Genomic DNA, 27,870 nt, shown 5'->3' with positions numbered 1-27,870 from the left:
TTCAGATATGTCTCCTGTGCGAACCTAACAGGATGCAAGAGGCCATCTGAGCTGCACTTTTCAAACCCACAGGAACCCCTCCTCTACCATGTCCTGAGAACAAAGCCTCCTCCAGTCATGTTGATAAGATGGATCTTGTTGTGCAGCCTTCTAGTAAGGCTGGCTCAGAGCAACAATCAGGATTCTGGTAAGTTGTGGTTTTATTATTTATTGTATGTTTGAACACTGAAAGGGAGAGAGGAAAAAAAAAAAAAAAAAAAACAGAAACCAATTCCTAGTGTACCTTATAAATAACTTATGTCTTATTTTATTACTATGTCTGACACTCCTAAAGTAATTAAATAGGATAATTCTGGCAACAATTGAGAAATATTAGGTACCTGGTCTAGCACCTGAGGACCAAACGCATCTTTCTTTGTGGGCTCTGCTCTCAAGCGGGGTGACAGTACTCAAAGCCTCTGCTTGAAATCTACGATTTCTACCAGCTACAACCTGGTTTGCAGTCAGATTGTCCTTACTGCATAAATACATGCATCTTTCTTCATTTAGCTTATTTCAGTACTAGTTTTCTGCCTGTTTTCAATTTAGAACCCCCAGAGTTTTTAAACAGAGAAGCCCTCCTAGTTCAAAACGATGCGAGCACAATGTGCTCAATCCACCCGTACTATTAATTTTACTGCAGACTTTATTTTGGTTCTTAGATCTTCCATGCTGTTCTCATCCAGGAGACATAAATGTTGTTATTGAAAGGAAGGTAGTCTTACATTAAGGGTAATAGCTATGGGAGTGGATGTTCTCATCTGCTCTCAGTATATTTCAGGTATTTCAAACAACACATTTATCCAAATAACACTTGTTACAAGGCATCGCTAAAATAACAAATTCAATATGGGCTATGTGAAGCTTAGTTGGCATGAATGACCAATTCTGCAGATCTATAGCATCAGACAACGTTTTTACGAACAAAATACATCAAAAATACATACAGGAAAGGCTAAGTGATTATTCAGAGTACCCTGAAAGGGAGACTCAAATACTTGGCTTAGAATACATGAATCATCAGGTCAATTAGATGCAGCTGTTTCTTAATTGGAATGTTATCTGAGCTCAGCCAGGCTACCAAATTTCTTCAGTCATTTGAAAATCAAACGTAAACAGCTTCTGAAGGGAAGTATCCAGCAACAACCTTTTTCATATTCAGCAAAAGTCCTCTCAGCTTGTAAGAGATAACTACTACTTCTGCTCACTTCATTATGACTGCCTGAGCTATCAGGTTCTCACAGACACCTTCCTCCATTGTCCATCTCATTATTATGTGCGCAAACCCCAAGACTCATCTGCCAGGTTCCTAGATAATGTTTTTAAAACTAATTTTATTGCACTTCTTACTGCATGAATCCTGTTTACATAGAATCTATTTCACCAGGTTATTCTTTGATCTACACCAAAATTATGTGGGAGACTCTGAGAGCAATACTGTTTCCTTCTACAATCTTACATTACTATATAGTATCGGAATCATTTTTACAAAAGCATTACAGGCAGAAGTCTTTGAACACCAGTCTCTACAGAATCTTGATTTTTTTTTTAAATGTATTTACATTTTAGACAAGTTTTCCAAGCTTGTTCAACTTTTTTTTTTTTTTTTTAAAGATGAAAGTTGAAGGCAAGTTATTTAAGCTTTGCTTGCTGCCAATCTATCTAAACTTTCCTAACTCCTAACAAAAGTTGACACTGACAGATTTTGTATACCAAGTTAATGGCAAACAAATCTTTGCTAAATTAGAGAAGAGGTAAACACAAGTTTTTTGATAAGTTTACATATGGACCTTCTCTTCTCTACAGCCTCAGTAATTTCAGCTCAGTCAAACCCTGGCTCTTTTGAAACATGACAACATTTGCTATTCCCATCTAGTTGCACAGGCAGTGGTTGTTGATGTCTGGAACATATAAAGTTGATGCAGTATTTCATACTGATCAAAACAAACCAAAACCTAGCAAGGCTTCCACCACCCTGAGAAGCCCAGCCAGTCTCTGCACGCAAATTCACTGGTCCTAAAACATCACCTTTGCTGTTAGCCCTCCCTGCAGGACAGCTGGCACATTCTAACATTTCAGCTATACTGAACTTCGCCATCTTTAAGTTTCAGTCATTGAAACATAAAGACATATTCTCTGCTCTTACATCACATAACAACTTTCATCAAGGAACTGTTTTGGATAAATAAATAAAGATGCAGTTCTGACAGCTGCCTTGGCACACAGGTCAGCTTCACAAATGTTATCACCACTAAGAAAAGGAAACATTCACAAAATTGAGCAGCTCTTTATTGTTTGCAAAGCAAATATAAAAAGTAAATGGCTGTATTTAGAACATGGGGAAAAATAAGCAAAAAGGGCCAAAACTAAGTTTCTATTAGCTAAATGACAAATTAATTCATTTTAAATATATCACAGGTTTTTTTTTCTTGTTGTTGTGTTTTTTTATTGTTAATTCCTACATATGGCATACTATGTCATCTCTTGGTCCTCTTTAAAAGGGCAAAGAAGAAAACAAGATTTCAATTAGTAATTCTTAATTTACTGGAATTCTTTCAAATTCTTAGATGAGGTGTGAATGACATCTTTTAGAAACAAAAGATTAGAAAGCTCAATTTTCAGCTGTTGTTTTTCTCCGGTGGGTTGAGTTACATAAATAGAAAAGTGTCTTCATTATCCCTGTTGGTTTCGCTTAATAAATAATACCATGACTACTATGTCATCCCCATGACCATAAGAAAAAAAGTGTTTTTGATAAAATTACAGTATTGTCACACATCTTTCATTATTATATAAGTTTAGAGCATACATTATCATGGTTGTTCACTACACAGAAAGTTTTCCTTACCTGTAAAATTAGTTCTAGGCACAGTTGAGCTTGGCTTGCCACAGTCTATCCAGAAGCGCAGTGAAGCGATCCAAAAGAAAATTTGCTGTTATTCAATCTGAACCTTTCTAAGTTATGTAAGCTTGAAAATGATATATAGAACTTTCATATTACAGATTCTTTTACCCTCTTAAAAACTGCCCATTCAAATATTCATCATGAACTCCCATGTATATAAAACACTGAGAATTTCAGACATGATATCAAATCTTCTAATTGGTTTCAGCTCATAACAGCATTCCAGAAGGAACAATTCAATTTCTTTTGGAAATCACATGCAGTCTTTAATGGGAAGATTACAACTCCCTGAGATTGAGTTCTCATACCCCATAGCAAGATTAAAAAAAAAAATAATAATCACATTATCAGGGTAAGAGTATTCAGAGCCACATTTACTCTCATTTACTGAGGTTTATTGAGTGTTTCTTTCTAATAGCAACCAATAAATAGAAAACAAAAAGTTATCTGCTAATTAAATGTTGATTCTCCCTTCTCCCCCACTGCCTGTTAAAGACATCCCTTACAGTCTAAGAAATGTTTTTATACTATTATTTAAATCCGAGATCTTCACTGAGACCTATTCATTTTCAGTGGTCCTTAGAGCTATACCTAGGAAAGATATTTTAAAGTCCGCATTAAATATCTTACTCTGTATAGAGAGTCCCAAGAATTTTGGTTTTGGACAATTTTTTCCCCACTGCTTTTTATCTACATAAAGGTTTTTTTGTTTGTTTGTTTTTAATTACATATGGGATGACTCCTGAGAGAGGAAAAGCTAACAGGAGATTTTAGGGCACATTCATTATGAATTCCCACAGTTAATTGTTGATGGTGGATTATAAAAAAACTCTTTTGCTATCCTAATTTTTATTGAGCTTCAGAACAATTCCAACTAAGAGTTTTCTAAAGGCTGAATGAGTGTCCTCTTTTCTTTTTAAAGATTCTTTTCTAGAAGGTCCAAAAATTTATGACTTACAATATATGTAAAGTACTAGGTTTGTTTCTAGTAAAAGTTTATAAACAAAAAAAATAGCTCAACTATCAAACATTAACAAGTCACAGAAGTAAAAAAAAAAAAAAAAAAAAAAAAAAAAAAAAAAAAACGGCAATCTAAAGCCCAATCATCTCACACTTCTAAGAGGAGCCCTTTTATAGGGCAGCCTACAAACTCTCATGTGCACTAAAAAGTAACCAGTAGCTTGGTTAACAAGTTCAAAAGATTCCTCTTTTACTAACAGGAAAAAATAAATAAATAAATAAATAAAAATAAAAATAAAAATAAAAATAAAAAACAACTCAATGAAGTAATAGTGCTTACCTACTATTCACAGGTTGCTTCTAAGGGATTCACAAACATTAACTATGACAACTATATCAATTTACAGTAAACTAAGCCTCTTCTTATAAGAATACTACTACACTGCTCTCAGTCCACTCTCTTTCTATCCCTCTCTCTACTTCAGGTTTTGTCCTTCTGAGGAGGAAGGGAGATGAGGCTTTATTCGCTAGGGTTAATTGGCAGCAGGTTGCCAAACATTTTCACCTGCAGCAGCAGCAGCAGCTGGAAATGAAGACTAAAAAATGTTTTACACAGGTCAGTTTGTGAAAAAAGACAGAAAATTGGATTCAGACCCAGTAGTGGCTGGAAATATTCCTCTGGAAATATAATCTTAACAAATCTGATTATGTTGTAATTACAGTAGTATGAAGAATGCTCACCATCAGATGACGAAGGAACACAGTTTTGGCACATGTTGGCATAGGTATTTGGGGAAAAAAAAAAAAGAAAGAGGAAATGTTAATCAAGCTAACCCAGCTGAGAAACTGACTAGCATATATCATTTGAACTCTTGAAAACGTACTATATCAGCAAAAGTAATATGAAGTAGGTTCAATTGCAGTGGAAGATTTTTTTAAAGTCTCATTGTCATGAAGGAAATCCTTTGACAGCAGTGGACTTAGCTCCTTACAACTTAACTGGTGGCAGTGCAAGAGATCATAAGGAGGGAAATTTCTTGTGATATCAATGCAAGAAAACGCATAAGTGATTCCAGTCCCCAGTTAAAGCCAGAAGGTAACTTCAGCCTTTCTGCACAGACAGTAGAACCCTGTTCTCTCTGAGAGGGTCTGCTGCTGAATGTTACTCTAGGTTAAACTGACCAGTGCAAGACAATCATCTTTTCAGAACAAGAAGTAACACTGATAAGACATTTTTGCTTCCAAGAACCCATACCACTGATTTTCATCTGATGGCGACAGGATTAAGTACATGGCTGTTGTTATTCAGTCTTTGCATTACCTATCACTTTGCCATAGAAGTTTAGTATTTAGCACTTGTCTTCTTGGACTATCATCTGTCTTTCTACAAAACACCTAATTTATCAAGATCATACATAAGTCAAAACCTGTCCCTTAGTGCTTATATAATTTCTGCCAGCTTTCTAATGTGTGTAAATTTAATAGATACCTTCTTTTTCTACAACTGAGTCATTGGTTAAAATCAAAAACTGGACTCAGAACAATTCAATAACCTCTGATACGAATATGCTTTCATTTTTACTTTGTTCTGGTCTAATTATTTGGAGTTTTGCAAGTATTGTATGTGCAACTGTAGCATGTTATCAAAACATATCTAGGCAACAGTTGTCAAAGGCAGTCTCAAAAAATACCACAGAAGTCAAGATATATCATAGATACAGAGAGAGAGAGATAGAGAGATAGAGATAGGGCTGCTTGACTCTTCATGATGTCTGTTACTTGGTCACAGGGGAAAATCAGACAAGTTTACTGTCATTTGTTTTGAATTCATGAATTCATCCAGACTGTTATGTTCTCTTTATCTTCACGAGACTGACGGACAGTTTGGTTATTTGTTTTTTCTATACCCATCAACTGGAAGATAAAGACATACTTAGGATTTCTTTCTCTGGACTTGCAAGCAATCACTCTTCATTATATAAGCACTGTACTATAAGGCAGGGTAGGGAAGTAGGAAGCTCTTGAGTGTCACATACTTTTTATTACTTAGCCAAAGAAATCAAGCACCATAGGAAACAAAAATCTTTATGAAAAGGTCAGGACATCAATGATAAGACCCAAAGTAAAATTGATATATTGGAGCTTGAACACTGAGTTTAGCAGAACTTTACAAAACTGAAGAAACGGAGATGAGATATACATAATTATTTTCATTATTCCAGTTATGACAAATCAATACCAAACAGAAGTCTTTACTTCCGTGAATTATTAATGATTGTGAAGTAAACAATAATCTGAAATAAATCTAAAAGTAACAGAAAATGTCTGTGACAAAGATGACGTAGGAAAATATTCTATGCAAATTTTATGTATTTTCTGTCTAAACTACAAATCCAGATTTGATTGAGATATTAACTGATACTCGTATCAGAGGGAGAAAGTCAATTTTAACAAAACTCCTAAAAATGAAGGAAGCTGTAGTCTTGATTTATCTGCTGTTAGTGCCCATATAGAGATAAGTCCTGAAAGTAGACAGAGAAAGCCTAGCAAAAATCAGAGAGAAAAGAAACTGTGATTAGTGGCTTTATGAATATATAATCAATCACCACACATCATGATTTTTTCTCATGTTTTTCTTCTCTTCTTGGATTTGGTGCCAGTCATAGTCTAGCTGAAACTAAAGTTCAAAGAAACTCTGAGAGCAAAATTTGTGTTGGTATCCACTTGGTTATGCACTGTCTAGTTTGTTACTGTGAGGAAAGGCCAGTCACACAGTTGTTCAACAGAGGTGGAAGGATGAGTGCTGCTGAATGATACCAAAGCATGATCTGAGTCCAATATTTTCACCCCAGAGATTTTCCTCATTACCAGAATGATAGTGAGACCAGTAGGACTCTAGAAGTTGGAGTTCATTAAAAATGTGGACAACAGATTGAGGGAGATGGTTCTCCCCATCTGCTTTGCCATGGTGAGGCTACATCTGGATTACTGCATCCAGTTCTGGACTCGTCATTTAAGACAGACAGGGATCTTCTTGAGAGAGTCCAGTGAAAGGCCATAAAGAGTATTAGGGGCCTGGAGCATCTCCCTTAAGAAGAAAGGCTGAGAGACTATCCAACCTGGAGAAGACTGAAAAGGATCTCATCACTGCTGATAAGTATCTGAAGGGCAGGAGTCAATTGGATGTGGCTAGTCTCTTTCAGCAGTGCCCAGTGGCAGGACAAGGGCAATGGGCACAAAATGGAACACAGGAAGTTCCATACATACATAAGAAAGAACTTATTTACTGTGAGGGTGTTGGAGCCATGACACAGGCTGCCCAGAGGGGTTGTCTGGTCTCTTTCTCTGGAGATATACAAAACCCACCTGGACACTTTCCCGTGCAACCTGCTGTAGGCATCTGCTTTAGCAGAAGGGGTTGGAACCAATGATCTCCAGAGGTCTTTCCAACTCCTAGAAGTCCGTGATTTTGTGGTTTTGTTATTGTTTAAAGTGAGTCCCATTGAGTCTCAAAAAGATCTCTATTAAACAAGTGGATTCAATTTACAGGAAAATCCATTCATGATGGATGATGGCTTCTCCCAGCATGTTTTACTGGTAGCATAGTAACAGTCCAAAATCAGCTGTGTGGTAATTACCACCTTCATGCTATAGTCCTGTCTCTTGGTAATGGGGAAAGAGAAAAAGAAAAAAATAAAAGGAGGATCTGGAGTTGAAAAGCTAAGACTAAATGGCCTTTAGTGAATTATTCAATAATTAAAAATTATCATCTGGAATGAAGAAAGACCATGAGAGGACAGCCTTGTTATATGCTGTATGACTAAACAGAATGCCAATAGGCATGTATTCATAGTTGGTGAGGCAACACAACAGTAAAGAAAACAAAGCAATTCAAGCCTCTTCTTGAGAATGATCTTGCAATAGGGAGTCATAGAATCGTAGAATGGCTTGGCTTGGATGATCCAGTTTCAGTCCCCCTGTGAATTGCCACCTGCTAGATCAGAGAAAGTATAATTTTGTACCCAAGAAGTTCAAGAACAGAAAAGATCTCTGTGCTTTAAGTACCCTCAAGGAGTAAAGGACAAGTGATACTTTCATATTAACTTAGCCAGTTGTGAAGTCTGAACCACATCTGCCCTTCTCAACATTGCTCTGCTGGTAGAAAGCAGTCTGCACATCTGTAATGTCCAACTAAGACAGTTATAAAACTGTTCTGCTGCCATTTCTTCTCATGATAAGTTCATGGACTTTTAACCATTGTTACATTTTGCAACAGGAAAAGTCACAGCAGAAATAGAAAAACCAGAATTTATGGCTATAATCTGCTGTAAGGCAAAGTATTTTCCCAGATACAGATTTCATTTGAAGGAAGAAGAACAGAGATTCTTGGGTATTAGAAGGGCATATTCACAAATATCATACTATAAATAAATGGTGAAACAGACCTCAGTGTACATGCTCTATTAATGTATTTATATGAGTACCAGGGAGTTCTGAAACATAGAACCACTTTGTCAGCAGTGGAAGACAAACACTTCATTTCCCCCTCCCACAAATCACTGCAGCTTTTGTTTGTTGAATTTAGTTCCCTCTTCCATCACTAGTTTGAAGGTGAGGTTTGTTGTCACTTCAGTGTGTGGAGCAGAGAACACAACTGCAGTGCAAAATGTCTGGTTGCAGTTTCATTTCCCTGTCTTATTTTTCTCTTTCAGAAAAGTCTGCAAACATCACCACACCTTCAGCAAAACGTAAGTTCTGATTTCTTATTTCCTCTTTAACAGAAACAAAACAACCAGTACTGCTATGAGTTTCAGTCTTAAATTAAAGCTAGACCCCTAAAATGATCATCTTCCTAATGATACCATGTGCATAATCCATAACAACATTCATTTCTAGACTCTAGATTTACATATAAATCAATCAGAAAGCTTTTTAGTTCTTTTTGAATACTGTGTAAATTCTACAGAAAAAGAAGAGGAAAAAAGACCTTAATCTTAGAATGCATTGGATGTTTATAGCTATGCTTTAATTCTGACCCTTTGTTTGTTTCTGTTGGCCTTGTGCTATTTATCATTCCTCAGCAACACTTTTCCACACAGTTTTCATTTGAGTATCTTCATACTTGCTAATATGTCCCTGGAGATGGTTATCTCATGACATGCTGTACCAAGCTAAAGAATGTTTTAATTACATTAAGAAGCCAGTTGCATCAGAAAGAACAAATGCTAAAATCTCCAGTCAAATATTACCCTATGCTAATGCATGTTAATGCAGTTTTAGATGCCTCTACTAAGTCAAAAGAACATGGAAAAAACAAGACATTGCACATTATTTATGCTTCAGTACCCGTGGGTCTGTGTTGTCCATTCATCTTCATATGCGTGTTTTGGAGTCTAAGGAGGTACTATGGTGAGCAGTTTTAACATATAATATTTTCTTACTGTGTATCTGATTCCATAGCTTAAAGTTTCACTGAGGGCTTAATGAAAATCTGCTAATAATTATCCCAATTAATTGTCCTTGTCAAGTGTGCTGGTTAAAATAATGAATCTTCAAAAAGTTTCATGTTTTTTTTTTTTTCCTTCCAGGGAGACAAGTGTGAAAGTAAAAAGCAAATAAAATATACAGTTTTTATAATATTTGAATTTTTTTCTCTCTTTTTTTTTTTTTTTTTTAATGATCAAGTTATAAATGAGTGAGGCTGTTAGCCACATAAATGCTGTCAAATTCTATTCAGTTGCATTCCCTCTGAGCTATCAAATAGTTACGATATTAATCTCTCATGTTTTACAGGAACTCTTACACAGGTGCCATGCTCTAAGTCAAGAGGGGATCCTGGAGTCCCCCACATCTTATTAAGTGAAGCAATCAATTATTTGTTTTCTCATGGAATGGCTTAAGGATTTTTCCATACCTTTTCTTGCCATTTCACTGCATAGAAAGACAACTAGCCACAAGTACAGCAGGAATTTATCTGCTCCTTTTCAGAGAAGCTCTGAGGAACACAGAAATACATTCTATAAGAACATCGTTTTATGCTGATTATCTTTTGGCAGTAAAACAATTCCCAAATATACTGTGGAGATAGATTTTTATTCTTTGAGGGGCACTCAATAAGGCAAGGGCTGCTTCGGTAATCTATACTCTTCTGTGAGCAGAAAGGCATCTTCTCAATGCTGATTGATTGAAACATCTTTTTTTTTTTTTTTCTTCCTAGGAAATCATAAGAGAACTCCATCAACACCACAGAGACAAGAGAGCCAGGTATGCTTAAATTCTGCCACCACTGAAACCTGATAATGTCCAGTATAACCACATGCTGAAAATAAATTTTTGGATAGTGTAAAATGTGGAGTAGGATTGGAGACAGTTGTGGTACCTGGAAAGAATGGCTTCCCTAGCATGAGATATCACCTTGTCTGAGCTGAAGGGAAAGAACTCAGTGTTTTTGCCACAAAGGTTCTTCAAGCATCTAAACTCCTTTTAAAGTGCATTAATTTGTAAAACCATTCCAGTAGGAATTTAGGGATCTAAAGCATCTCTGTTGACCTGGTTCTGACTGCACAAGACAAAAAGTCACCCGCAGGGTCAGGAAAATGATTGAGAAGAAGGGCTTTACTATGTGACTAGCACAAATTCAGACAATTCTTGCAATAGGTACCGAGAAAATTAGATGAGCAGAAGGGAGAACACAAAAGATGCGACAGGCGCTGGCAGCAGTCACTCACAAAAAAGGCTGTGGTAGGGATCAAAAGGCACCAAATGGACTGTAGTGCTCCTGAAAGACAAGGTGGGGGAAAGAAAATTGAGAGCAGCATGTTCTAAGTTGTTGGGAAAAAATGGATAGCAAAAGAGGATTTCTTTAAAGAGAGACAGATTTATAGAGGAACTTGCAGATTTGGGAGAAGAGAGATTTATTTGGAGAATAATTTAAAGAAAAGGAAAAAAAAAGTAATAGGTCAGAGATCTGGAAATAGGAAAATAAGGGCAATCAGAAAGATATTTTGGGGTTTGGAGGGGAAAATGAGTATTTAATAGGCTCAGAAAGAAGAGCTGAATGAGTGTCATAGAAGAGCTTTCAAGAGGATGAATCAGCTTTGCCTTAAGTTGAAATCATGCAAGGAAAGACACGACTGAGTTTGGGAAAGGAAGTGGAGGAAGACTGGAGACGCGAGTATGATTTCTAGCTTATTTCAAAGATCAAAAGAAAATCCAATGATCAGTTGAGTCCAATGCACCCATCTTTGAAAGCAGTTTTAAAGGAATACAAAACCAACAGAATCCTACCCACTTCTTATCTAGCAGGAGCACAGGCATAGCCAGACATGCATAGAGCTGTATCCTGTTCTGTCTTTTGCAGGTCAGAAGTCCATCAGCTTTTCCATCCCATGCTGCTGGGAGAACTCCAGCTACAGATGTAAGCTCCTCACTTTACTGCTCCATGCCTAGCCCACCTCAGCTCTTGCCTGTCAACAAGATTTATGACAGCGTTCCTCACTGTAATACTCAGGAGACAGCATCTAACTCACCTCATAATGATCCTTCCATCCCAGCATCACTTGAAAACCAAGATGTCCTCATATATGCATCACTAAACCATTCTGCTTCTACAAATAAATACCAGAGAAGGAAACTCCCTATAGAAAATGAATTTATAGAATATGCCTCTATTAAGGTAAATAAATAAACATGGCAGACTTCACCAAACAGCCATTTTGTGCGCAGTCTCAGGTTTATCTTCCCTCCAGAATACCTTTCCTTTCTTTCCCAGGAAAACTTTCCTTTTGTTTAGAAGAACCTGTGAATGCTCCCCCACTACAGACAGGAATTCAAAACACAGCCTGTGTCATGCAGATGGCTGGGTAATTGCACTGGGTATTCGTCTCTTAAATGGCGGAATTAAAGGAAACACAGCCAGCTTTCCTGTTCTTCCTTTGCTCAGGATTCTGCTTCCAGCCTGACCTTTTGTTGTGGTTTGAACAGAGGCAAAGGGGAGGAGAAGGGAGGGCTTTCACAGGTCATAAACTTGTAAAACGAATCCATGAGGAAGATGATAATGAGCCAAATTAATTCCTCCAAAGTAAATACTAAAAATACGCGGGGGAGAAATTTTCTCTGAGGTTCTAAGAACGCCCTTACCAAGATCCTCCTTCTCATTCCAGTTTATCTCCTTGCAAAGTTCCTTGAACATCATGAAGACATAATCCTCTTATTAACTGAAATCATGTAAATACTTTTGCTTGTTTGTTTCTTGTGGGCAACAGGCAATAAGATGGAAAATAAAAGGTTGTTGTCCTTTTATTAAGAAATAAGAAATATTAAGAAATATTTCGCACAAATAATGTGTGAAAATACATAGAGTGTTCTCTTTTTTTCCTCCTGGTGTGATGACTGATAAGCTAAGTTAATGCATACTGCTTTTGTCCACGATGAGTCTATGGAAATAACAAATGCTGAGCAGTGACTGACCATAGTCAAAATAAAAACATTCTGTTCATGAGTAGCTGTGCACGACTGCGCCAGGCCAAGCTTTCCTCCCATCACTGGCACAAGAACACGATTATGCTTCAAGCTCAGGAAAAGAAGATAAAAAGGAAGTAAGGACCAAAGTGTCATTTGAATTTTGAGGAGAATGCTCATGCAGTTCTTTTGCAGCACACATTTCACTGTAGTTTGGATATCATGCATCGGCTCCTGCAGCTCAATACTCTGAAAAATTACATTTAGCATTGTCTGCACCAAGAGATTTGCAGAAGCAAACAGAGAGTCTTCAACATGGTTAAAAATTCAGACCACAGTTGAAAAGGAAGAGAGGATCAGTTCTCAGTGTGCATATAATGCACCAGATTCTTTGCAGTTAATGGAAGGAAGTCAAGCTTCTTCATCTCTTACCCTGGCATAGTTCCAGTTAACACTAAAGTTTTTATTGGATACACGTTAACCCTGCTATGTTGATAATGAAGATCATTTGTTATGCTTGTTGCATGCTTGTCTTCCACCCATCATGCACTCTACTCTGCCCTAGAATTATGCCCATGTGACTGAGAGCTAGAGGAGGCCAAGCACAGCTGTGAGAAGTACTGCGCAGCCACCAGCTGCAATGCTAAAAAAAATCTGAACATGCTGTGTTCCACTCTCAGATCAAGGCCAAACCATGGTTTAAGAAGAGGTCCTCAGAGATCGAGGGTTGGTTTGGAAGATGAGATTTTTGTAGATCAACAGGAAGCACCTCGCCACCTCACTATCAGATGTGCCAGTATAGAAAAGCAAAGCACCGGAGCTTACAGTTGCTTTTTTTTTTTTTTTTTTTTAATCACAACCACTGAAAGTCTATGTCTTTTGAAGTAAAGAAACAAAAGGTGCTGACTGAAACTGCCATTTAAGGTGCAACATCTGCCACTTTAGGCACAAATAATCCCATCAGGTCAATAGTTTTCATAGTCTTTTGAAAGAAATAGAAGAATTGATATTTTTCCCAGTGAAGATAAACTGCTCAGTGGATAGAAGGTCTGCGCACCACGGCTAGTGGGCATGGTGGTGATGGGTTGACAGTTGGACAAGATGATCTCAGCAGTCTTTTCCAACCTTAATGATTCTATGATTCAGTAATTTCAAAAAAGGACTTGCATGTTCATCCCAATCACCCAGTGCCCCTCTCAGTGATGTTACACATGAGACATCACACCTAACAGCAGTTGTGTTAAAGCACAGTGGATGGACTTTGCACACTGCAGAAAACAAATAGCTGTAACCTGCTTTATGGGGAATGTACAACACCTGTGCACCCTCTGTAAGTCATGGTCTGATAACCTCCAGTTTTACCAGGTGATTTGCTACTTCTTGATTCTCTTTTGCTATTTTTGTACTGAATACGTTGCATGGGTACAGTCATACAAGAAGCCCAAAGAATACAAAGCTGGGTGTCTGTCAGTTAGACCCACACACCCAAAGGGAAGGAAGAGAGTAAAGTCTGTGGAGCTGAAGGTCTATTACTTACACATAGTAATTACTATGTTGCATCATGATCCAGCAGCATTCTTTTTGTATGGGAGGCAGATGCAGCTGTGGTATGCAGTTCCTACCTCCCAAAGTAACCTGCATAGCACATAAGACCCTTACAAGCCTCGATGGAAGGAGTGCGCTCTTGGGCTGTAAACACATCAAGTCTCCTAGTTTCACTTTCTTTGTTTATACCCTTCACCTCTGAATCTTGCTTGTTTATGAAGCAAAAATAAAAGTAATCATGTGAGGCTTACTCATTTGTCAGTTCCTGGTCCCTAAAGCCTATCAGATGGGACTGCTCTTGGCAAACCACACACTTTGCCATATTATCAGGTCAAACAACAGCTTGCCAAGCCCCGCTTCTCTAATTATCTGTTTTTGCAATATTTTCACCCACATCACCACAAATATCCCAAGGCCCATTTTGCATCGTAAGGTGAGCAGGCAGTGAGGTGAGTGCAGAAAGAAAAGTTACAGCAATAGTTACATGAAATCTGAAGTTTGCACTTCTGTGAAAAAGGCATCACCTTGCATCACTTGGTTTCCTGCTGTTACCCCCCTAAAAGAGTGTGCAGGCTGGATGTGGCTCAGGGCAGCCTGATCTAGTGGTTGACAACCCTGTCCGTGGCAGGGAGGTTGAAACTAGATGATCATTGTGGTCCTTTTCAAGCCAGGCCATTCTGTGATTCTATGAGTCTATAAATGATAGGAGTCTGCCCAAAGAAAAGTCTGCACAAACCCAAAGAAACAAGGTGTACAGTGTGTTTGTTCCTTGGTTCTCCTGAGTCACTCCCCTTAGGGCATGCTGAGACTGCACTGCAAGCACTGCTAAGGCCACGTCCTCTGGAAGAAGAGGGGTTGCACAGACTGATGGCAACGTGGTATGTTTTGAGATATAGCACCAAGCTCCACACCGCGACATTGCTGTCAGCTGGGACCTTCCCACCTTCCAGACAAGTGCTAATGTTTCCTGGGTCTCCCTCTATCCCACATCCTTGTCAGGAACAGGGAACACAGACCTAGAGCTGAGCTTTGGCACCAGCCCCCACCACCAGCCCATGTGCACAAGAAGGTTGAGGGGAAAGGCAAGTATTCATTTCCGTGCCCAGCCTGCTCTCCACCCTGCTCCTTGCAGCAGGTTCCCTATTCTGTGATCTCCACAGCTCTGCTTCTGTAGTCCATTTCAGATCAAAAATGCCATCCCAAAGATAACAGGAACCAAATACAGGAAGAAGTGCTCAGATGCTGCCAGGAATGAGTCAGGAGGAGGTCTTGGAAAGCAGGAGAGGCAGGAGAGGGTGCACGGAATAGGGTTCCCAAGGAAGACCACCAGAGCCTAGAGGACAGCAGAGCTGGCTACAGAGCTCTATATGGAACCAGCCTCATCCACTCAGTACAGACAGTGATTTGCAAGGTGAAGAACCCTTGGTTTTGGGTGAGTTTTAAGCAACTACTATTTTCAATGAAAAAAAAAAAAAAAAAAAGCCTAAAGAAAATGCTTAGGAACCAGCTGAACCAAGCCCTCAGGCTGAACAACAGCAATTCACTACCAAGCCTGAACCCTAATTTCAAATTCTTATTCCCTTTCCCGCTTCCCATAAGTACACACATCTCCAGGAATCTCCATGCTGTAATGGCATGGAGCTGCATCAGGGGAGGGTCAGGTGGGAGTTAGGGACAGGTTCTTCACCAGAGGGTGGGGGGGCCCTGGAACAGGTTGCCCAGTGGGAATGGCTCAGAGCTGCCACCAGTTCTAGAGTAACATTTCTGCCTAAGTTAGTGATGTGGCAGGTAAATTTGCATCCGAGTGGCTTTTACTTACAGGTAAACCAAATTTTCTTTGCAGATGAGAGCATCCTTTACTTCTTTCTGTCTGAAATATTGTGGCTTATAATATCTTTTGTGGACTACTTGCCCCCCCCACCCGCACCCCAGTTGGGGTAGCATCCATAGGAAAGCACATCTACTGCATGCATAACATTTGTTCAAGCAGCCAGATGCACTGACATGTATCTAATGATGGAAAGATGGAACTGTGACATGTTTCATCAGATCTCAGCATCATTCACTTCAGTATGGCCAGAATCTGTGGAGCTACTTCATCTGATACCTGCCTGTGAGTAAGTGTGTATGTCTTATAGTTAGCTGTTCCTCAAACAGAGCTTAGGATAATCATAAAACCACTGCTCAGATTTCTGGCTGTAGTCTCAGAGGCTGAACAGATCACATTTGTTTTCTGTTCTCTAACCTACACTAGAACAATTTCAGTCTTGGTTTAAAAAAAAATATATAAAAATAATTTAAAAAGGCATTGTTGACTTTCAGTGTGCACTGAAAAACTCACCTACATTTTGGCATATGTGGATTACAGTAAGGATGGTGAAGCAGAGGTGACACCTGCTAAATCACTCTCTTCCTTTCTAAAGCTGTTTATCAATAAGAAATCTCCCACCTAAACTTCACGTTGCAGATGTAACACCATTTTCACAAATTCTGCAGAAAGGCTAAAACTTTATGGAAATATCATTTCCTCTACACTTAATAACGTGACATAAAAAAACAGCTTTTAGCTTTCTTTGTTCATGCCTCAGTCATTGACAGCCGGGGTTTTCTGGAAGAAGTGGTAACTTCAGTAAATCCTCTATTTTCTCAAGAAAATCATGAAGCCTCTGTCACAGTAGGAGAGCAAGAGGAACACTCAACTAATGAAGACTGTGGTTACAGAGGCACTATCAGCACCCCAGCTGGCGACGTCACAGTTGCCTAAAATGGTTGGCTATCATGCTCAGAGGCTGAAAAACCCGGTGATCCACCAAGCTTCCTTTTCTCTGTAGTCTGGCAGCAGACTCTACTAAAACACTGGTCTCACACTGGACGTATGTGATGGGAAGTAATGTGTGCTTTGATTTTAGACACCCACTTTTCTCGACGAAACAAAGGTTGAACAGAAACAGCATTCGGTGCCTGTGCAATGCTCTCATCTTCCAGTTTGGTTTCTCTTCTCTCTTGGAAAGACTTCAGAGATGAAAGCCTGTGAAACAGAAACAAATGACAAAACAGTCAAGAAAAACTGCGAAAGTACTCTGGCTGACCTCACATTAAGGAAGAGGGTGCCAGGAAGCAAACTCAGAATAGAAGTGAACAAAAGTAGAGGAAAAATTCTTCCCTGAAATCCTGTGGAACTCATGTTTCTTTGCAGTAGTTGCCTAGTGATAAAGCCCTTGCTGAAGTGCAGAGTTTCACAGAGATATGCAAGCTGATAAATGCACAGGGAGAGATTTGAACTGTGTCACAGAGGTGCAAGTCTTCTTTTCTGCTCTTCTGATGAGTTCTGCAGCATCTGTTTGTAAGAGAATACTCGGTATCAGAATTAGCACAGCTGAATGTTTTACCAGTACAGAAAGCCCTGGGAACTTTTTCCCTAGTAAAAAAGAGAAGAAACGTAGCTCATTCTTGAAGTAACTTTTGTAACACATAGCCTGACGTACAAAAATGCACTCATTTCATATGTAGGAAATATGAGCATGTTAATGCCTGGAAATTAGACAATTTCTGGCTATCAGTTCCAATAACGAAACAAAACTGCCTTCCTGAAAGCCATGTGCACACATTCTTGGCTCTTACACTAAATATGATACATCTATTCTTGAGAAAGTCACTGAGGCCTATGCTTAGGATCTCACATCTGAGTGGCAAGAAGCCCTCTGGTCAGCACTTCAGCTGGAGTCAACTTCAGAAGCACATGAGAATGCTCAGGGCTGGGTGCTTTTTAACACTCCATCTTTACATCTCCATCTGTAAAGTTAAGGAAATCACTTTTTTATAGAGTAAAAGAAAAGAGAAAAAAAATGTACGAAAGAAGACATGACACAATACTAAAGACACTGCAAGCAATGCTTTCTCTAACTTGTTTTTCAAGACCTTTGGTGATGGACATTCCTTTGTCACTCAAGCTCATCTTTTTAGCATCTTATCATGACAACAAATAGAGATTTTTCCTTAACTTAAAGCCATTACTTCTTACTGTATTTCAAGCTGGCGTAAAGAATATTTACTGCTATACTCTCTACAGGTGCACATTTGAAGACATTACATTTCACTCTAAACTAAATGTCTCCAGATCTTTCAGTCCATCAGACCCACCAACAGTTTTGATTCTGTTCTCTGCACTCTCAGATTGTTTGATGATGTTCTTCAGGCACAATATCTGAAAACCCGAAGTTGCTACCTTGTAAGATCCTATTTCTCTGGATCTGCAAACATCTCTCAAATAATTCCTTATTTATTGTTTTATCCATGCTAGATAAAAGACTGTGAATTCAAAGATTTGGAAACAGAATTCTTGCTCCAGAAAACAGGTATTACGCTAGCAAGCTTTGACTATAGTATATAAGATCAATTTTAAAGCCATAACATCAGTGGAGGTATGGGTTATGAAAATCCTTCAAGCAGAGAAAAGCCAATTTTCAAAGAATATGCATTTATTTTGGCAGGAGTTGTGACAGCCCTGAGCTGCTATGGGCAAGAGGTCTTTGTTCTGGCCATAACAGGACACATCCTCTCCACTTCCTGGCAGGTGTAGTAAACACCTGTGCCTTGAACACCTGACTCTTCATAGACAGATGTCCTGTCCCCAGGGAGGTGCCAGATGCTGCCTTGAAGTGAGCAGGGGAAACCACCTGCCTTTCCATACCTCTGCTGCTAGATGTGCTGATTTTGCTGGGAGTGGAGGCCAGGGGGAGCAGAAGACAATACAAATTAACAAGACATGTCAATCTCCTGTTTTTGCTTTATTTCACTACCATGAAGGGTAAGGTGGAAAGTACCTGGCTTATAAAGAACACTATTGTCTTTCATTTTCTGCTTGGGTGGAAATTTTGGATGAGTGTGTCTAAGCACTTTATTTCCTCTGGGAACCCTTCTTACAGCATTAAAAACCCTGATAATCTGAAATGGCTTGCAAAAACAACACCCTGGAGACTGAAACTGGGCTGGATTGCTTTCTGTATATAGTGAATAGGCAGCACTGAGTGTCAGTGGCTGAATGCAGATGAAAGTTCTTCCCAAAAAAACAAAAAATAATACTTGAAATCCATTCAGCGTACCACAAGTGTAGACAAAGAACAACTTATTCAGTTCCAGTGAATGGGTAAATAGGAGACCGAAGTGTTAGGCTAACCTGCTCACCTACAATTGTGAGCCAGATTTTCTCCTACAATACTCAATAGCACCCAAGTTCACCATCCTAGACCAATAGTTGTCCCCGGATAGTTACGCGAGGGTAAATTCTCACTAACAAGGCCAGGAGTGCTGGGGTCGCTTGGCTAGGAGAGGGCAGAGTGCTTGTAGTGCTTCACCCATTTCCCCCCCCCCCCCCGGGAGCACACACATCCTGCCTCTCTTCCGACCATCTTTTCTAATGCCACAAACTGCTGGGTAGAAGACCGGCAGAAGACTAACCACTAGGTGGCAGGAAGCGGCAGGGATTGAGCACCAGCTGCGTCCAGCTGGATCCCCATCTCTCCCAGCCTTGTGCCCGCTGCCAGCCAAGCAGTCCTCATTTGTCTTCCTAAATTCAATGGGTGCAACTCCCACCCAAGCACAGGAGCAATCCCCACTACACTCAGCAACCCTCAAAATTAATTTCCTCTTTCTCTCTCTCTCTTTTTTTTTTTTTTTTTTGGATGGGACTGTGGGTGGGAAAGATATGTTGGGTGTTTTTTGAGTCTGGCTTTGTGTTCTCATACTGCTCAAAAAAGTCATGACACTTATCTTAAAGTGGGGCATGGGAGCTATGCATGGACAGGGCCTGATCTTTTGGGGAAGAGTGGGTGATTTTTTGCAGTTCTTTGGAAGACAGGATGACGTGCCACCACCAAAAGTGGCTTTCATTGATTAAGAACAAAACAGAACCCACGTTCCTTAAATTACATCCTCAGTTGCTCACTCTTTTGTGCCTTCTTCTCTTGCAGGACTGCATGTCCAAAGAGAAAAGCCCAAAAAAACTGTTAAGTTTCTGGGCTAGAAAGTTTACTCAGATCAGTTTTTAGTACTATATGTTGGAGTAACATTTATATTTGAATTTTTGACACAGTAGAACACCAAACACAGACGGTGGTGAGCAATCCAGTTTACAGTATGGATTGAGTTTCAAATATTTTCTCAAAGTATATGTTCTTCAATTACTCTGGTGTTAGTAAAAGACCACGCCAACTAAAAATTCATATTCAAAACAGAAAAAGAGCAAGATTCTTCTTATCCATGTCCCTGTTAACTTCTATCTTTTCTGACTCAGAGAATCCCTACACAAGGAAGAAAAATTGCCTACTGTACCATCACTGTCACTATCCCTGCTTGGGCCTGGCCACAGGAATCCAAGTAAGCTGCACATCTTTTACTTTGGTAACTTGCTGAATGCCATAGGTCCCAACCCCTATCCTATCCATGAGCTGCCTTCACTGCAAGAAATGCTTTCGTTCAGTGGCTGCTAGCAGAATAGACTTTTTTTTTGTTGTTTTCTTAGAAGGGAAAACTGAGTACAGTTCTGTCCAGGGTATTCCCTGCTCCCATTCAGATCCATCTCTGACAAATACAGGGCTTCAAAATGTGCTCACCTTTACTCATCTTCTTTCTCCTTAAAAAAACAATGAATAATAATAATTTAAAAAAAATCTATATCTGCCACACAGGATATCATCAAGGACTCCTCAAGAGAGCTTGTACCCTTCCTACAGCATACAGACCATTGCAGACACTTGAAGTGGAGCATGACATGAGCAAATCAGTAACAGGCTTCCTTAAGACTCACGAAAGAAAAATGAATCACGTCCCAATTCACTTACTGTTAAGTGGGTATCGGATGAATTCCATCATAAAGAGTGTAATTTACCCCTTGAATGTGAAGAAAATCTTCCCCCACACACACAAAACAGGAACTCAGTGATTTTCCTACGAGTTTCACCAGGGAGAATCTTACTTCCTTTGGTCTGCTGCTATATGCTTATTTTCTACAGTTCACAGGCCTCCTTTCCAACTGCAGCTAAGTACATCTACTTGGATAAACCAAAGCATGTCTAAGAAGGATATCTGCTCACCTGATCAATATGCTGGCTCTGAGTTTGATCCATTGAGCCTAGATCCAGGACTGAAGATCCTCAATTCACATTAATTTGTGGACATCCTTCTACAACAGTGAATAAAAACTGAGAGTACAGTTACCAGAAGCTACTGCACAAAGTATCTGCTTCCGCCTCTCAGACACAAGGGAGTGAAACTGTGCTGCGGTGTGGTGCCCAGGTGAGTACAATGGATGAGAGGAAGGAGCCAGCATGAAAAGTGGAGGAATCCCCTCTGTGATGTAAAACAGAGTCACCTTCTTCCTGCTGAGCAGGAAGGTAGCAGTAAAGGGAAACCAAAGATTTGTCTGACTGCAAAGCTTCAGTCTAGCCCTAAGGCTTCAGTTCCGCTGATTTCGGTAGCACAATCACAGACTTTCAGACAAACAGGGAAAAGGAGGATGTGTCTGACATAACAGTTTTCACAGCAGATAAAAGTGAGTACAGAGGTTAGTGGTGGTGACAGACTGGATCCCAGCTTTCTCTTTTGTCACACAGAAAAAAAGAGTTCAGTTACAGTTTGTCCCCAACATATTTCAGCATAAACTTTTCCTGAAATGAACTTCTGGTGGATAAACCAAAAGGAAGAAAATTAATGATAAAAGAATATTTTTATGGTATTGTGTTTGTCCAAATAAAGAGCACTCCAGGGTAACGGAAGCAAGTGGAGCAGACATACCACACAGGCCATTGCAACTGCTATTAACCCCTTTCCATCATGGAGAAGGACAATTCCATTATATACGTGTGGTCAGGAAGGTTACGTTCCCAGGCCTGATTTACTGTTAAAGCAGCTCTGTTAAAGTCACTGAAAGAGAACCATGAGAAACACACAAGTATCAGTGTAGAGAGTAAAGGAAAACCATACCAAACCATACCAAACCTTGAACCTAGCCACAGAGCTCCTGCCATAGCCATCAGAGCAACATCCACAAAGTCAGAAGATCACTTAATATTTACTCAAGGTACACCAAGCAGATCAGTGTGAGCACAGGAAAGAGAGGCTGAGCCTTTGGTTTGTAGTGGGCATTTAAAATCAGCAGGAGAACTGAGAAGGACTGGAACATGAAATATCCCACCCTGAATTTACTACTCTGATTCTCTCTGATTCTCATAAAATGCCTTACTCAGAGGACAGCCAGTGCAATGAAGTACAACTTTCCATAAGCAGAAAATATACTTACAGCAATTAACTATCAGTCTTCTTCTGAAGAACAGAAAAATAAATACGCTTTATGGCAGGGCCTCATAGAAATGCAATTTGCCCAAATACAAAAGAGGAACGCTTATAAATTTAAGCCTGGATATTTTAACAAGATGTCAAAAATTAATCTTCCTAACATTCTCTTAATTATTTTTTCATAATCAGACATCTTGCTAGCTATTCCTCCCGAAGGAGGGCAGCATTACTAGTTTATGTGTTCGTGACTAACAGCTGCATGAGATTAGATTATCTTTAATTTTTGGCTCTTTTTTACTCTATTTTGTTATTCCAAAAACATAGACATGCCCTCTAATGGGTTAGTCTCTAACTTAAATACATAAAAAATTGTTTGGAAAATTGTATATTATCACAGGTAGTGTTTTAACAAGCTCCTGGTTTTTAATTAGGACTTGATTTCTTACTGGTTACTCCACCACTGCTTGAATGTCATTATAGTAGCAAATTTTCCATTATAGGAGCCATTTGATACCTTAGAGCACATCGCACATGCAGAAAAGCTGCCATGACCCCATGCAAGATTTGGGCTCTGCTGGCTGACACCTACTACTCTCCAGGAAACCAAGGCCGCCGGGCTTGACATGGCCACATGCAGCAGCACCTCTGTTGATAACGGCAGGTAGAACTCTCTGGAAGACTCAAGAACTCTCATTCAATTACCCAACCCAGCACACAGCATTGGTGCAACTCTGGACTTTCTTCAGGTTTACTCAAGGGTCATGAATCAACAACCAGAGCTGAGTACAGTGGGAAAGGTATCAGAGCAGGGAACAGGTCATGGGATTACTGGGCCCTATGTCTGGACTTCCAAGACAAACAAATCCTCCTCAGAGTCTTCATTGCCCTATGAACTTCCCCCGAGAGGAATAATTAGGATAAGGAGAAATAAACATCATTAGCGTCTTTGTCTTCTGAGACTGTCCAGAGCTTGCAAAGGTCTTTGGGATAGCAAGGAAAAACAACACAGCTTTTGAGGTGCCAAATAGAGGTTTTAACATTCATAGTTTAAAAAAAAAAAAAAAAGTTTTTCTTCTTCCATTTCATCTACTCTTTCCCTGTATTTGTTGTAAATGCATATGTATGTAAATGCATATTTATTTCCAACAGGAAAGGTGCACGTGTGGCAGATGAAAGGGCTGCATTCAGGGCATGATGCACACAAAGCAATGCCCTGTAATCATCACGGCATTGGGGGACAGGGTGTCACCTCACAGTAATTGCTTAACTTCTTTGAAACCACAGGCTTGGGCCCTGCCAACAGACACAGGCAGAGAATGAAGACGCAAAAGGGCAGGTGGCACTGTCACTTGCATGAGGCAGCTGGGACACAGGTAAGCGTCACCATATACCTGGAGCTTGAGATTGAATGATGCACCTCAGTCTGATATTGGCCTGCTAAACTGGGCTCAGTTTCTCAGTGTGGGGGAGCTCGAAAAATCTTCAGCAGCACAGAAATAGCATTTTTGTCCAAACAAACACAGAAGGCTTTTGCAGCTGTGTCTTGAAAATTTCATGCTCTGAAGTAGTCGATAGGAGAAAGGATGCTTAGGTCAGTGGCATCTACCTACAACATTTAATGTGATCATCATAAGTGATATTTAGACTTTTTTTTTTTTCCCCATGGAATGTACACATTAAAATTTCTCTCAGAAAGTTGAAAGAAGAAAAAAATGTTTTCTGATGAAAAAAATCTGTTTTTTTTTTTTCCCCTTCAGTTCCAGCTTTTAGGTCATTAAGTATAAAAATATTTCTGAAAGATTGTAGGAATTCATTTTGCCTCTATCTGAATAGACACTTTATTAATTCATTTGAAAAAGTTACTTTTTAAACTCGCAGGTTTTTTTCCCACACCCATCAGCACTCAGCCCGTGAAATCAGCTAGCTGTTATTTTAGGAGTGGTTACCTTGGTTAAGGAACAAACAAGAACTTGAGGGAAAGGATAGGGCACATTGGGCTGTTTGGTTAGCAAGAAATACCATTTCTGCATCATAATAAAATCTCCAACTTGCTCCATGGTCGCTCATGCTCCATTAAGAAAGAGAAGACAAAGGTAGGAAGCCCTCTCAGTCTGATTGCACATTACTCATTTCCTCAGGTCCTTCACAGTAGCACAGCAAACACCTATCTGTGTTTGTCCTTGATAGGAAGAGGAGGGAGGAGGAAGTGGAAGGAGAGGAGGAACAGGGGACCGGAAAGCATGGGCTTTAAAAGCACTGGGGGCAGTGGAAATGACTGAAAACCACATCTTAAACAAACAAAACTTGGTGTGCTATCTACATCTAGTCTTTGAATGAGGGAGAGTCCCACGGGGAAAAATGCAGGCTGAGACTTTGCTCATTCACATACCCAAGGAAGCCAGATATAGATAATGTTTGTAATTGAGTCTATCATTTATTTCTTAACCTCTGTTTACACAAAGGTATAAAGCTGATTTTCCTATTATTTATCCTGTTATCTGGGCAGCCTCCTTCTCTTAGGACCTCCTTTCCGCTTTTTAATACCGAGGGCAGATGCCACTGGTGATGCCTCAGCCCTTTCCTTCCTCTATGCAATTAGTTCAAACCCTCAAGTGCAGAGGGACTTCACACACCCTTTTCCCATGCATTACCTCCTCCCTGCTAGGGCATTCCATGCCACCCATTCCTCTCCAGCTCAGTTCTTGCACACTTTCTGTCATTGTTACCACAGACATGACATCTCTGTGGGTCAGACAGACTCTTACCATGTAAACATGATGCATTTTGCATGAGGTAGCTCAGGTATGCATTTCCATATTTAAAAAATGGGGTTCTTTGAGGCTGAATGTATTACCACTTACCTGAGCATTTCATGAATAATATTTTAACACTAGGGATGTCTCAGGTGAAGATACTTCCAGCCAACAGGCAAGAAAATTCTTCTCTTTGGCAGCAGAGTTGAAGCAGGAGTGAAGAAATAGGTCTTGCTTCCCTGCATCTTCCCATTCAAGCATGGAAAGAGCTTCTGCTTCATCTGTGTAATCACACACATGCATATTTTTCCCCAGAGATTTTTTTAAACAAAACTCCTAAAGATTTCTACGCTGTTCATCAAAAGGCTGTATAATTGCTGTAAAACTCCTGTGCTCCTTACGATCCGTAAATTGAGCAGATGTTTGAATTCAGATCCTTTTTAAACAAAAGCCTACCCTGCATATGAATCTCAGGAGTTAAAAAGCATTTTTTTTTTTTTTTTTTTATTATTTTTATTTTTACCTCTCTTGCATTAGATCAGTTTTCAAAACTTTCCACTTTGGCAGTATGGCAGTAGTACAGTAAGCACTCCATGCAAGTACTTTTGTGTAAATAACAAATGGACAGAAGACATAACCAAGAGCTGACACCCAACCTGCCTGAGCTTTGTATTTTTGAACTTTAGCCTCTAACTGGAAGACCTACTACAGTGGTTCCTGCAAGCAGGTCAATGTTATCAATTTGCTTAGGAGGCACTAGATGCCCAGTAGGTGTTCCTGCAAGCAGACACAGTGAAAGTCTTCAAAAAATCATTTATCTCAGGCAAATTAGAGTATAGTCTCATAGGATCAGCTCAGTACCTCTGAAGTCCAGTCTAAACCATACTGCACAGCTATACAGCAGTACTACAATAGTCCCTCCACCAATGTCTGTCCTCATCTTTGTATGAGTTGAACAATAGATCCAGGTAACATAATACCACAAAATGAAAGATGGATCTATTTTATGCCAGGAATTAACACTTAGCCTTGTCCCGTCCCATTAAAAAAAAAAAAAAAAACAAAAAACAAAAAAAAAAAAAACAGAAATCTTATTGAACTAAAAATGTCAGTTTAAAACCCAGCAACCACAAGCTCTACACAAAATGAAACATCAGGAAGGCTAAAGCTTAAATTGTCACCGCAGGCCTTTATCCCCAGAGCTGAGAGACTACTTGATGATACATGTTATGTACATGTTCCCACAACCATGGGATCTACAGATGTCTCTGCAACTTGACTTATGGAATAAGACAGCATCTTTCAGCAAGAGAAGTAAGACTCTGCTTTCTCTTTGTTGTGGCTGATTAGAGAGGGATTGTAGCAAATATGGAGCTAACCCAGAGATCCTGTCACTCTCTTGGCATTTAATATTTGGTTTAATTACGTTGCCGCTGGCAGATCTCCTTCCAACTGCTTAACTCAATATCAGCAGGCTCTATGGAGGGTATGAAGGACTCCTAACATGGGCCAGTCCCACTGTCAGTCTGTCACTATTCCTGGAAGCAGGCGGCTGATGGTCTTCTGAGTAATATGTAGCAAGTTTACATCTTATCTAAACCAATCTGATGACAAAAAACAGTAACAGTAGAGCAGCTACTTTTAGCTACAGTTGTGCGTCTGTAACTTTGACAAAACAGGGACTCATTGATCTGTCATCTCCTTAAGATCCAGTAAAAGCTAACACTCTCTGCAGTTTCCTGTAATCCATCAGTTTGAAATTCTTTCCTGAAATATCGCTTGGATAATATCAGCCTGATATTTCTGGAGGCACAACTCCCAGATTAGATGTTGACTACCTTTGAGAGCAACTTGTTGAATAACTTCCTGGACAAAACTGAAAAATCTGGCTTGGTGCACAGAAGCACAAAACCTAAGGACTGGTATTATCACCAACTATTATGAACTAAGAACTTCCTTCAGGCTGGCAGGGCAGAACACCTTGCATTTTACACCGCATAATGCGGAACAGATGGCACCACTGAGGTGAGTGACTACTCAGGCTTAGCTGGCAGCAGAAGGCTGCTGCAATACAGACTCCAGGTAACCCATCCTCTTCATTTTGCAGCTCTCCCTCCCTATAGATGATAATGATGTCAGAAGTCAAGAAACTTTTGGAAAACCTAATACCTCTGCCTACCTCAATGCAGGAGCTTCCTATGAGAATAGGGAAGGGAGTAGCTGCAGTGCATGCGCCATCACTGCTGCTCCAGGTCTTCAGCACAGCTGCACTCACGTAATCGAAAGAATGCAACACTATTGCAGATCTCTGAAAGCACTTTGATCTTTCTGAAAAAAAAAAAAATCAATTGGTCTTCTATAAAGAATTATTTTCCAGAATACTCCTGAACCCCAATGAGCGCTGGTGCAAAATATTCCCTTATCTTCAAAGCCTTTAAATGGCTCTCAGTACAAAAATAAGACAAAACAGATGTATTTCAGATTAAAAGAGAGGAAAAAAAAGCACTGGAAGAAATAACAGGAAGAGTCACAGCTTATCACATTAATCTCAGAACTGAGTGCAGAACACTTTAAGATATTGACAGTGGAATGAATAAGCAATGCCATGCTTTTTAATTTGAGTCACTCATAAAACTGTCTGTGAAATATCAGGATGTACAGACTGCAGTTGTTTCCTTTATAGTTGTCATGTTTACAGTAATAGGCACTGGAAAAATAGGACGCCCTTGATTTTGGGGGGTTTTCAAATTGTAAAAATATTTTCTGACCCACTCTTCCCCCCCCCCCTCCCTCCCCAAGTCCTCATTTAAAGGGTGAGCTGATAAGTTCACAAAAGCAATGACATTTACAGGACACACCTTCACAGCCTATTTGTCTATTGATGAAAACACAGCATGATGCCTTCCTTTGACCCTC

The 27,870-nt window shown here is 39.6% G+C and overlaps 1 protein-coding gene across 10 annotated transcripts; it reads left to right on the top strand.

Moving 5' to 3' along the window:
• LOC122155846 lies at positions 1 to 23,736 on the top strand. 10 transcript variants are annotated; one of them, XR_006167325.1, is made up of 8 exons: positions 1 to 187; positions 8,617 to 8,652; positions 9,179 to 9,313; positions 10,122 to 10,168; positions 11,265 to 11,321; positions 20,202 to 20,284; positions 20,596 to 21,202; positions 23,486 to 23,736. XR_006167325.1 is itself a non-coding variant. In XM_042810125.1 (7 exons), the coding sequence occupies exons 1-7, from the start codon at positions 118 to 120 to the stop codon at positions 20,663 to 20,665; spliced, it is 498 nt and encodes a 165-aa protein (XP_042666059.1). In that variant the 5' UTR covers positions 1 to 117; the 3' UTR covers positions 20,666 to 21,225. The 10 variants fall into 10 exon arrangements, 8 of the variants coding, with proteins under 8 accessions (XP_042666059.1, XP_042666060.1, XP_042666054.1 ...); XR_006167324.1 differs by lacking the exon at positions 23,486 to 23,736 and adding an exon at positions 22,702 to 23,039; XM_042810125.1 differs by lacking the exon at positions 23,486 to 23,736 and having other exon boundaries at positions 20,596 to 21,225.
• The last annotated feature ends 4,134 nt before the right edge of the window (positions 23,737 to 27,870 follow it).

Source organism: Centrocercus urophasianus, unplaced genomic scaffold (genome assembly GCF_019232065.1).
Source record: "Centrocercus urophasianus isolate 14NV4802_14NV808 unplaced genomic scaffold, USGS_Curo_1.0 seq_12, whole genome shotgun sequence".
Classification (NCBI taxonomy): Eukaryota; Metazoa; Chordata; class Aves; order Galliformes; family Phasianidae; genus Centrocercus; species Centrocercus urophasianus.
This window is presented reverse-complemented; position numbering and strand designations above follow the sequence as displayed.

What these genes read in the sequence shown, in the direction of transcription:
- LOC122155846 (XM_042810119.1), top strand. Translation starts at nt 118, where the DNA reads ATGTTGATAAGATGGATCTTGTTGTGCAGCCTTCTAGTAAGGCTGGCT. An exon ending in GAGTCTAAGGAGGTACTATG is followed by an intron (nt 9,314 to 10,121) that starts GTGAGCAGTTTT and finishes TTTTCTTCCTAG; the next exon opens with GAAATCATAAGAGAACTCCA. An exon ending in TAGAATATGCCTCTATTAAG is followed by an intron (nt 11,580 to 11,652) that starts GTAAATAAATAA and finishes TCTTCCCTCCAG; the next exon opens with AATACCTTTCCTTTCTTTCC.